Genomic DNA, 11354 nt, shown 5'->3' on the forward strand with positions numbered 1-11354 from the left:
CAATATCGTGCACTGTTAGAGCTACATATTACGCAAGGACAGATCTGTTTCGTCGTACGAACGTGTGAGGACCTGTGAGCCAAAGGGCCTCTTCTGGTATGACTTCTTAATGACCTTGGAAAAAAATGTTTGGCACGGTGCACGTACCGCAGGCAACCCAGTGTACCCTCACAGAGGGTCTAAATTTTTATTGTTGCAGTTGTTTTGTCAAAGAGAGAGGTCAGATGTATTGCTCGAAGAGGTGTAGTACATTGCTTTTAGCCAATGAAATCACCGCCTCCTAATTCTATTGTCCATTTGCTGCACAGAAAACTAAATTCGTCCCAGAATATAACTCGGATACCTTTCAGGTATTCCGAGTAATAAACAAATAAACCGGCATGTTAATTTTATTAGTAGGCTAGGTATCGAAGAACCATAACATTTGCTCATGCACTGACGGAGTGTTTGAACAAGAGAGAAAAACGCAGTACCTCCAGACACCGGCGCTGGAGCGTCGTACCAAACGAGTCATCCCGGGATTTCGGCCCGTGCGATCGCTTTTGGACGCAGTTGGCCCTTCGCTGCTTTCTGCTACCGACCTTGCCTCCCGGTACGGCATTGAGGGAGAGATATGTCGGCCCCTAAACCATATGTGACAAATCCCACGCCTACTCACAGCTCCAAACCGCCCTTGTCAATATAACGTAAGAATTCGATGGCTTAAATATACAAGGGAAAAGTCATTTTCTCTGTCATATGGTATGCACTGGAGTCGCAGATTACAAAGTGTGCGCACGCGCCCTGCTAAAGGTAACATACATACAGGCATAAGCTTCTTTTCATCTCAAATTTCCCAATAACTACAGCAGCTTATATCTTCCAAAAATTACAAATACATAGCATATACAGATACCTACTAAATACATAATATTTAAAGATATATTCATTAAAAAGAAAAGCCGCTGTACAAAATGCGGCCTGGTACGGATAAAATCAGGTAGCGCATTCCGCAACTTAGCTGATACGTAAGAAAAAACAGAACTAAGACCATAACTGGTTGTTCCAGCTTTATTGAGGGACAGAATGTAATTTCCGCGAAGATCATGCATAAGAAGGGGACGGGAGAGAAAACGCATTTTTCATATAAGCAGAAAAACCCTTTTTTCCAAAACAAAACAAAACAAAGAAAACATACTTTTATCAAGTAATACGAGGAAATTTTGAATGCGCTTATTGCATGGAGATGTACAGCTTGACGTTCGCAGTAAGAGGACAGGTAATCTGTAAATATAAATATCGTTATTCTCTTATTTACATTAATATACCGTTTCTTTGACATGAGAATTACAGCGAAATGAAAGCACAACTTTGTCGCCAATTTTCTATGATAAAAACTTGTTCAGAAATCCAAATTCTAAGTTAACAGCACACACCAGGCCTACTCCTTAGTATCTGGATAGAAATCATTTCCTCTGGCCGCGCTTCAGCCATTCGATGAGGGCCACTCTCGTGCTTCTTAAGTTGCCTCGCTCATGCCCAAAAAGAATTCTGGGTAATTCTGCCATTCCATCACAAGGGAAGACTCCCGATTCTCATTTCATAGTTTTTTTCATAAGTGTCGGGCCTCCCAGTCCTACCAGCAAAATAACGCATCGATTGAAGGTTTTAGCTTTCAAAACTTGCCCAGATTGTGTCAGTAGGTCCTGGAATTCGTCCACAGAAAGGCCAGAGAGACAACTTCACTCGTGAACCGCTTTGTTTAATTTACAACAGAGCATTTTAGGCGTCCCAGTCTGCATGAAACCATCTCTCGCCTCTGTTTTCTTTCAAAGGCTTGCCTTTACCCACATTCTAGCTTAATGATGCCAGCCTGGTGGCTTCTGTAGACGAAAATGGCCTTAAAAGTTACTTATAAAATTATTACTTGCCAGATTTGAGCAAACTCGCTCGCTCCATGTGGGAACAAAAACGGTTGACATTTGTCACGTGATGCTCTAACACTGAATACAGGGATGTAAACCCATGATCCTCTCGGAGTTGGTGTTACAGCTCGAGCCTAAGCTCATTCGAAGGTCATTTTACACGTCTTGGAATACAAGAGCGAGTGGTCACGACTTTAAACTTTTGGAAAGGTAAGTGAACCAAAAGACTTAATTACGATGGTTAACTTTAAAGGGAAAAAAAATAGATAAAACTTTGCGTTTACTATTGTGTTCTGGTGACCAAATTTCTTGTGACAACATGGCGGAATGAAGTTACCTCGAGGAAAGTTTTGTCTTGATCGAACGATCTTTTGGTGAAACATCATGAGGTACTGGAATGACGTCGGTTGAAGGGTATTCCGGTTGATGAATCTTTTCCGGCCTAACTAAAAAATTTCGGCTACGCGGCGCAATCGCGCAAACTGTGGCTACTAACGTGGCCACATGGCTAAGGCAGCGTTTTTCATTTGTAACCGCATTTCTTTCGAAGATCAGATTTGAAATGATGAATCTAGCTCGTATATGACATCGCTACTTTGGTGTATGGCTTGCTTTTTTTTCTTTATTTCTCGCTTATTTCTTCCACCTTATGAGAAAAATCGAGCAATTGCAGAATACCCCGCAACACTTCACCACTATTGTTTCCCCTAGGCGCCTTTCTTTGAAGAACGAGTCGGAATACAATAGAGCTTATTCTTATTCAATGAAATGCAAATAAGTTGCGGGGTATTCTGCAATTTAGCCGTCATGTGTCCATGTTGTGAATTGTATCGCTTCCAAGAACAAAATGATGAGAGACACGTTCCCTGGCACTTTATGACTTATTTTCGCATCATTTCCCTAGTGATGTAAACACTACCTACTTAGATTGGATGTTTCTTTTTTTCCCCCATAAACAATGAGAAACCAGTCTTTCCCCAATGAAATGGAAGTTAGAAGTTCAGCTAAGCCTTTTTCAAACAGATGCTTGTGTTGTCCTTCGGTTAACATTATTTTCCTTCTAATTAGATCTAGGCTTTTGGGAGTATTATTAAATTTCAGTATTAAATAGAATGGTAGACCAAAAAAGTTGAATGTTTCGTTGGTTCTGTAGGGAAAATAGGTTTTAATCTTCCAGCATAATAGTTCTTATGTTGGTGTTCTTTCTTAGATGTCTGTCAGAACCTATAAAGTTTACGTTGGAAACCTTGGTGACAATGGGAGAAAGGAAGAAATTGAAAAAGAGTTTGAGAGATTTGGAAGACTCCATGATGTCTGGGTAGCTCGCAACCCTCCAGGCTTTGCTTTTGTTGAATTTGAAGACCTTCGTGATGCAGAAGATGCCATAAAAGAACTGGATGGGAAGCATATTTGTGGAGCTCGTGTCAGAGTAGAAATGTCCCGACACCGTGGTAGGGGAGGTGGTCGTGGTGGTCGCCATGAAGACAGAGGGCGTCGCTTTGATGATAGGAATGACCGTTACGATGACCAGTCAAGGCCACCATACAAGTGTGTATCAGAAATAAGCCAGGTTTAGATGAGTTATGGATGGGGTAGTTACGTACACTTCACAACTTTTGGCAGTGTCAAGATTTTCCATTTCTTGTTGATTAGCTTTTATCATCAGCATGATTAGCAAGAAAATAAGTTCACATAAATTTCACTCATGATTAAGAGTCAATGTAAGATCTTGGAACGTTATACACCTTATTCCAAAATAGCCACCATTTTAGAATTCTTTTGTTTGCTTGCAAATTACCCCTTGTTACCTTGTTCAAAGTTAATATTCTTTTGAATTTTAATTTAAAGAGTGAAGCAACAAGGGCTAATTTGCAAGCAAACAAAAGAATACTAAAATACCGGCCATTTTGGAATATGGTGTATGAATTTTAATCTGTCTGACTTTCCTTCCACCAAAGCTTAACATTCCTAAATAATGTATCTTGTTGGAATTGGTTATTAATTTTTTTGTTGGCAAGAAGTTGTTTCCGTTAATGTGTTTTGCAATAGGTATTTAAAGGTATTTTTTTGGTGATCATTTACAAGCACAGTATTGTCAAATCTATTAATAAGCTATTGATGGCCTTTCTTGTTGTGATCTATTTACATAATTAAGTTTTATTTCTTTGTATTTATACCTAAATAACTGTTTGGGTTGTTCTTTAGGTTCATCCATTTAGCCTCGTCCTCGCATCTTTGCAACATTTTCAAGTTCAACAAAGTGTTGTGCCTAAGGCCATCTTTGTTCTTCATCCAAATTAGCAGTAACCAAGATGTTCAACAAAAAAAACTCAACACACAACCCAGGAGATTGTTTTTCGTCCATCAATCAACCTCCTAATTCTACCCTCGTCCATCCGCCAACATCACTTACAACTCGACCTCCCTTTGTCAAAAAAAATCACCACACCCCGAATCACCATGGACCAAGGCAGTGACCCTCTTCATCTCCCAAACGTGTCGCCAATGCGTATCCAGGGTTGATTTGTTTGAGAGCAGCATGCATTTCTCTCCTCGAATTTGTCACCACCCCCGGCCATCTTGTTAGCTAACCACTCCAGCATGTGAAACAACACCACAGCTTTGTTGAACAACGCAAACCAGTTTTCTTCTTCAGCATTAACAAAACAACTGATGCACAGGTAGAAGTTAAGATACCCAAGTGTCAGATTTATAATTTTTGTTGTTTATGAGATGCCCACTTTCTTTATTGCAAGCCCTTCTTGCTACTTGGTGAGATTTTTCATCATGCATAGTCTGATAACTAATAATTTCACAAGCAAAGGTTGTTGATGTACCGTAGTAAATTTGTTTTTGGAGAAGTTGGTTGTCTGTTTCTGTTGAATGACATTGAACTTAGAAATTGTATTACTTGCACCAAGATCTTGACATTCCATCTGTAGACGCAGAGCTTTGAGTACCACAAACACATTTTTAGGCTAATCGTTTTCTCTTTATTGAACTGGATTCAGGGTCTGTTGACGAATGTAGTGGATAAAAGGATTTTTAGCTTTTACATTATTTTAGGTTCAATGTATTTGTGTTGTTGAATAAGAAAGATAGATACATGTAAGATTTTTCACTCTTAAGTTAGAGGTGCTAATGAAACCATTTTTTTATTTACTAGGTCACCACCCCGTAGAAAGGGAAGGTCTCCTGAAATGGACAGGTGCATATTTTATTTAAATCTCTTTTTGTGTTAAGTTTTGCAATAATGCAGAATGTTAAAGATTTTCTTTTCAAAATTTTCACAGGTGGCAATCACGTGGAGGAAGGAGTCGATCTCGCAGTCCAAGGCGTTACTAAGGAACTGCAGTCTGCAGTGACAAAGGGTATCACAGACTTTCCTTCATGTGACCAATAATCGACTTCTTTTCACTGAAACAAAAAATTCAGAGCTAATACAGTATTGTTGTCCAAGGAGTAGCTTGGCACCAAAACATTACTCTTTCGCAGTTGATAATAAAAGTAATAATCAAAAAGATAAAGAGAAAAATGCAGTAATTGACCATTTTCAGAATTTTGAGAATTTTGGTTAAATTTCCTCGAATGTTTTGGAAATGAAAATGAACAATTCCTTGTGTTTTTTTTTTTTTTTTTTTTCGCTGTTTCACAGTTGACATTAGAGAATTATGAGAATTATTGCCGTTTGTTAAACAAGAAACCAAAGAAACCTTTCATGTCTTCAGGGCATCATGGAGGTTTTAAACACAGACGCACTGTAAAAGGCGTGGTACTTTGGGCATGTGTGGATAATTTGTCAATCAACCGTGGATTCATACTTGTAAAGCTCCGTATAATAATTTGTGCAATAACAAAGCCCCTAACGGGAATAATGTGTCGTTCTTGTTTTTAAATCCCCAGTCATTTTTTTCACCTTAGAAATATCTTTTGAGGGTTCTGTCTCGGAGTTGCTGTTTGTTGACCACCATATTGGACTATCATTCGTGCTTGAAAGGATTTGAACAAAAAGAGACAGGGTGGATCTAGGGGGAGGGTACAGGGGTGCACAGTCAGCCGTTCCTTTGTGGTGCACCTCCTACTAAGAAAGTCCTGGATGCACCCATGGGAGAGCGTGAAGCGACCCCTTTCATTTGTGTCTTTGTCTTTACAGTCTCAGTTGTCCTTTTGCCTATAGCCATTGTCATTGATGTAGTCCTGCTCTATCTCCCCCTCCTTTATCTTATCCTTTTTTGTTCATCCCTTCTTTCCTTTCTTACTCTTTCTTTGCTTTCTCTTTTTCTTTCATTGTCCATTGTTCTTTTCCCTTTCATTTATCTGTCATTTTTTTCTTTTTGCAGATGTGAGGATGAAGCAGAGAAGAGAAAGACAAGAAATACAATGTTATATAGCAATGAGAAACTAGATTGTAATCGTTCTTTTTTATAACTTTACTAAGATGCTCATTTTTCTGATTGTGATGTAAAGACATTAGTGTGCTTATTCATTTTAATTAATTTTAAGTAATTTCGTAGTAAGTTTTAGTTAAATATCGTTCTGATCAGATTGTAACTGTAGCCTTGTCTTCTAAAAAACTTCACTCTGTAATGAGGAAAGGTAGAGGTGTGCCATGTTATTCCTTTATGTGCACTATAGATTAAGAATGCATAAGTGCTAAATAAAAAGACATGATTTACAAATAACTTTTAGTGTCAAAACTTGAGTTATCATTGAACATTTGCATTATTTTAGTCTGCCCTTTCAAGAGATCACATATCAAATTAAGTTTGTAGGAAGCTCCAGTCATTCATGTATTGCAATAAACAAGGCTTACTGTATAATGCTTTGTATTATCTCCAGTAAATTGATATGTATGTTTTATGATGTCCTTGAAATTAGCCAAAACATTCAGTCCTGCCTCTGTCTATAGGCAGAAAATGGGTTTTAAACACAAGTTACAGGTTTTACCTAAGGGATTCACTGAAATGGTTGTCTGTCATTGGCACTGGTGTCAAAGAACCAAGTCATGACCGTAATTTCCAATGAAAATCAGATGGATTTGTCAAAGGCATGTGCAAAAGAGGACCCTCCAAAGAAGGAATTTAAATGTGCAAATAACAGTGTTCTTGAAGTAAAGGTGATTGAAAAGTAAAGTAAAAAAGAAAAGTAAAGTGAGAACGGTTTGGTGATGGGCCATTTGCAGCTGGTGATCACATGGTACCAAAACCACTACTCTGAAGAGCAAATTGTGCATGGGGACATCAAAGACAAAGCAACTTAATTAAATTTTTTTTTGCCTTAGATGTCCCAGTGAGCGATTTGCTCTCCAGTGCATTTGTTTTTGTACCATGTGATCACCAGCTGCAAAAGGCCTAATCTCACAGGGTCAACACTAGTTTCCATCCATCAAACTGACATTGGACATATCGCAATAATTACACGACGCAATATCCCATGTTAATATTGACAAGCTTTACCGCTCTAAAAAGAATGAAAACAGGCAGAATTACAGCTTTAGTTCAACAAGAAATAGCATTTCTAAGCTATGCCACTCTGATCTACAGTATTAAGGTCTAAAAACCCCGTTAAAGACGGTTAACTTTCAATTGTTTTGCTGGGTACTACTACTTCAATACTCTAAAAAATTCGATTTTCCGGAAGGTTGTCTCGTTAGTCTAGTGGATATCGGAAACTGCAAGGTGAAGCCATCAATCCAGGTTCAATTCTTTGCCTCGCCTATTGTGAATCTACTCGGCTTGTTTAAAATCTTTGTTTTGTTGAAGTAGATTTGAAGTCTAAAGTAGACTGTACGTCGTATAAGTTGAATAAAAAGGGAAATGTCAGTTTGTGGGATGGAAAGAAGTGATGATCTTCTCACAGCTCAGACTGAGACACCAGCTGAAGCAAAGAGCATGCAACAACATCCTGTTTCAATCCCCAACTTTCAACTTGACATTTCTAAGCACAGCTACCACGCCGAAGTATAGAAGACACAGCTCATGTTACTTGTGGTTAAGCTAACGGTATCTTCATGATCAAGATCCTCATTCTAAATGTTTTCAGACAAGGACTTTGCTTGACTTGAAAGGAGTGGTTCAATTATATAATTAGTATTCCTAATATAATCTTAAATTTTAGTAGTGATAGTGGGGCAATTATGCCCAGCTTAAAGATTGAGACATTATATGTGATATCAGGGGCGTAGCTAGGAGTTTTCAAATGTGGGGTCACAATCTCTCAAACCCAGGGTCCTTACCAGTTTGTTATGTTGACATCCACGCTGTTTTAACAAAAGTCACAATTTTTCGAAATGTGGGGGGAGGGACAAGGCTACAGAATTGCTGCATAGATGAAGTGAGTTCCAGGTGACATACATTACTCTGTTCCAGTCTCACAGATATGGTTTGGTTTGTGTTATGTTGTTGACTGTCACAAAGAGGGAGTCATGGGCACCCCATGACAGGTCACAGGTCATTGTTTTACCAGTACAGAGAGTATCCTAAACATTCATAAAAGCTAATTAGGCCTAAACAAAAGTGTTGAGGCCCAAGGTTAGCTTTTATGAATCTTTAGGATACTCTCTGTATTGGTAAAACAATGACCTGTGAGCTGTAAAAAATACCAGCCAATTTCGGATCCGGTATATGATACACCAGCCGAAGATTGACTCTCCTGGATAGTCAGACTTGCACTTTAGTATAATATTATGTAGCCAATCACATTCCTGACATAAATTTAATTACCATCCTTGACAGTTAGGAAAGCTGTGGGTAATATTAGGATCATTGTTTTGGTATGCAAAAATGCTGTGATGTACGGTACTCTCAACTTTGTCATATACTCAAAGAGATGCTATGATGTCCATGCAACCCTCTGATTTCATTTGATCTGGTTGGGACAGCCTCTAAGGTGGTTTGCAACCAATCTCTAGAGACATATAGATAGTGCTGCAATGTTCAATTTGCTGGTGGACTAACAAAAGAGCTAATGAGAGATCTGTAGTTTTCGTGCATCAGTATGGCTGAAATACCACCCATGGAGAGGTTTTATTTTGAACCACGGGCAGTTTGAGCCACAGAGGAACCGGAAATGAACATTTGATTGCCGAAATGGAAGGGAAGGGCAGTTCAACAGATGGCTCGTTTCCAGGACTAGCCGTTCGTCAATTTTCAAGATGGCAGATGGTACCAATTTGAAAGTTTGCCCGGGAAAGTTATCTTAACTCACCGATTTCTCAACGAAGTGTAAGCGAGAGCTTGCAGATGGAGCGTTACCATGTTTTAGAACTGATTGGAGAAGGTTCGTTTGGTAAAGTGTACAAAGGGCGAAAAAAATACAGCGGTCAGGTAACCTGATTGACGGTGTTTACATTTGCACGCTTTTCTGAAGTGAAGAGACCAGTGATAAATGGCTCACTTGCGTTGAATTTTAGGTCGTTGCCTTAAAATTCATTCCGAAAGTTGGTAGATCAGAGAAAGAGTTGAAGAATTTACAGAGAGAGATTGATATCATGAGAAATCTGGAGCACAAGAACATCATAAAGTTGCTTGACTCGTTCGAAACACCTAAGGAGGTATTGTTTCTTTTAACTTTTAACTGATAGCACAGTACAGTTCTTGATTAACTTATCTTACCTTTTTCGACATGTTTTTGTAAAACTATTTTAACAGTGTTTGACTTTTAATTCGTCGGAATTTATTTCTGATGGTAGTGGTTTCCAGTGCCCAACATCATAGTAAGTAGATGTCAACACGTGGGCACAATTTTGGAGAGCTAGACTCCACAAAAACCTTAACTAAGAACTTTAAGTGGTATGCTAAAGAAACGAAAGCTTGAGTATGATATGTCAAACCAACTGGGCAGCTGTCACTATGACATAAGCAGAGTCATACCAGGTGCTAATTGGCAGTTTGCATGTCGTTGTTGACCTTGATTCATCCTGGTTGACAGTTGTCATTGGTAACATACAGCTTTGGCTGTAAAATGAAAATGTAAAATGCTGTGATCAGCCACTCTAAAATTCCATGTCTGCAAAAGTGTCCAGAGCTTTTAATGGGCAGGAGCGGTGGCCTCATTGTTAGTGTGCTCGACTTCGGAGCGAATGGTCCGGGTTCGGCACCTGGCCGGAGACATTGTGTTGTGTTCTTGGGCAAGACACTTTACTCCCTCGGTTCCTCTCTCCACCCAGGTGTATAAATGGGTACCAGCGAAATGCTGGGGGTAACCCTGCGATGGACTAGCATCCCATCCAGGGGGGAGTAGAAATACTCCTAGTCGCTTCATGCTACAGAAACCGGGGATAAGCTCCGGCCTGATGGGCCACTAGCCCTGTAAGCTGACTTAACCCTTTTTATGTTATGCTTTTTTTAGAATTTAAAGAATCAATTATTATTAGAGGAGCAACCTGTTTTGTTTTGACAATGGGTAACAATTAATTTGTTTTGTTAAAACAGGTCTGTGTAGTAACAGAGTATGCTGAAGGAGAATTATTTCAAGTGCTGGAGGATGATGGCTCCCTTCCTGAGCAACAGGTTTGTCTATATTGTTGTTATTATTATTTTTATTATTAGTAGTAAATTTGGTAATAGGACTGAGTGGAGTCCAATTTGGTCTGAAATCTTACATGTGATAATATTTGGTTATTATTATTATTATTATTATTATTATTATTATTATTATTATTGTTGTTGTTGTTGTTGTTGTTGTTGTGTGGGACAGGAATGGGGTGGCAGGGGGCTCAAGATCCATTACATTGCTTTAGAGTTTCAGTGCTGGAAATTTCTTTTGGAAATCAGACATTTCCTGAGAAAAATTCTGAATTTGTCCAATCAATTTCAGATTATCTGTACATACTTGAAGTGTGGGTTAATTATAGCAGTCCTCATACTTATCTAACAACAAACTATTTAAGCAAAAAAAATTTAGGTGGCTTCAACAAGATTTGAACGCATGATCTCTGCGATGGCGGCTTCATAGCTCAGTTTGTAGAGCATTACATCCACCAGCATCTCAGAGGTCATGGGTCATATGTCTAGGTCATGCCATTGAAGCTACCTGAATTCTTGAGGTCTCTATAAAGTGACGATAATAATAATAATAATAATAATAATAATAATAATTAAATTCTCAACCTCGGATAATGCATTTCGCGTGCTCTGATTGGTTCACTCAATCCCGGTTATCACCTCATATACCTTGGTTTGACCTTATATGGTAAATGATTGCATTAAGCGTTCCTAAATTAAAAATGTTTTCACCTGAAAGTGAGATTTCTCTTTGAATAAAGCCAAAAAGGAAAACAAGAATTTTTTTGCGGAAAGTTTGGATCCATTCCGACGTTTAGAAGTACGCAAGAAGGCAAGAAATGTTTTTGTGATGAGCCTGCGTCTATCTGACCACAAGGTATTACACAACATCGCATCAGTTCTCATCAAGTTTTTTCGGTTTCGCTCGGATTTACTCCCTCTTTTC

At 38.8% G+C, this 11354-nt stretch overlaps 2 protein-coding genes across 3 annotated transcripts in view; both read left to right on the forward strand.

Annotated features, from left to right (window-relative positions):
- The first annotated feature begins 2012 nt into the window (after positions 1-2012).
- On the forward strand, positions 2013-6586 carry LOC138047178 (probable splicing factor, arginine/serine-rich 6). The gene is made up of 5 exons (XM_068893918.1): positions 2013-2114; positions 3115-3452; positions 5071-5112; positions 5198-5275; positions 6245-6586. Exons 2-4 carry the CDS (start codon positions 3115-3117, stop codon positions 5247-5249), a joined length of 432 nt encoding a protein of 143 aa, XP_068750019.1. The 5' UTR covers positions 2013-2114; the 3' UTR covers positions 5250-5275; positions 6245-6586.
- A 2433-nt stretch (positions 6587-9019) lies between these two features.
- The window catches only part of LOC138047179 (serine/threonine-protein kinase 36-like), a 34247-nt gene continuing 31912 nt past the window's right edge, over positions 9020-11354 (forward strand). The window contains exons 1-3 of one of the 2 annotated variants that reach the window (XM_068893919.1): positions 9020-9229; positions 9316-9456; positions 10337-10414. In XM_068893919.1, the coding sequence (XP_068750020.1) occupies positions 9146-9229; positions 9316-9456; positions 10337-10414 (303 nt within the window). In that variant the 5' untranslated portion in view covers positions 9020-9145. Of the gene's footprint in view, positions 9230-9315; positions 9457-10336; positions 10415-11354 lie in introns of those variants that run through there. The other variant, XM_068893920.1, reaches the window with a different exon arrangement.

The sequence above is a fragment of the Montipora capricornis genome, chromosome 4 (assembly GCF_036669925.1).
Source record: "Montipora capricornis isolate CH-2021 chromosome 4, ASM3666992v2, whole genome shotgun sequence".
NCBI lineage: Eukaryota > Metazoa > Cnidaria > Anthozoa > Scleractinia > Acroporidae > Montipora > Montipora capricornis.

What these genes read in the sequence shown, in the direction of transcription:
- LOC138047178 (XM_068893918.1), top strand. Translation starts at nt 3,115, where the DNA reads ATGTCTGTCAGAACCTATAAAGTTTACGTTGGAAACCTTGGTGACAAT. An exon ending in CAGTCAAGGCCACCATACAA is followed by an intron (nt 3,453 to 5,070) that starts GTGTGTATCAGA and finishes TTTATTTACTAG; the next exon opens with GTCACCACCCCGTAGAAAGG. An exon ending in AGGTCTCCTGAAATGGACAG is followed by an intron (nt 5,113 to 5,197) that starts GTGCATATTTTA and finishes AAATTTTCACAG; the next exon opens with GTGGCAATCACGTGGAGGAA.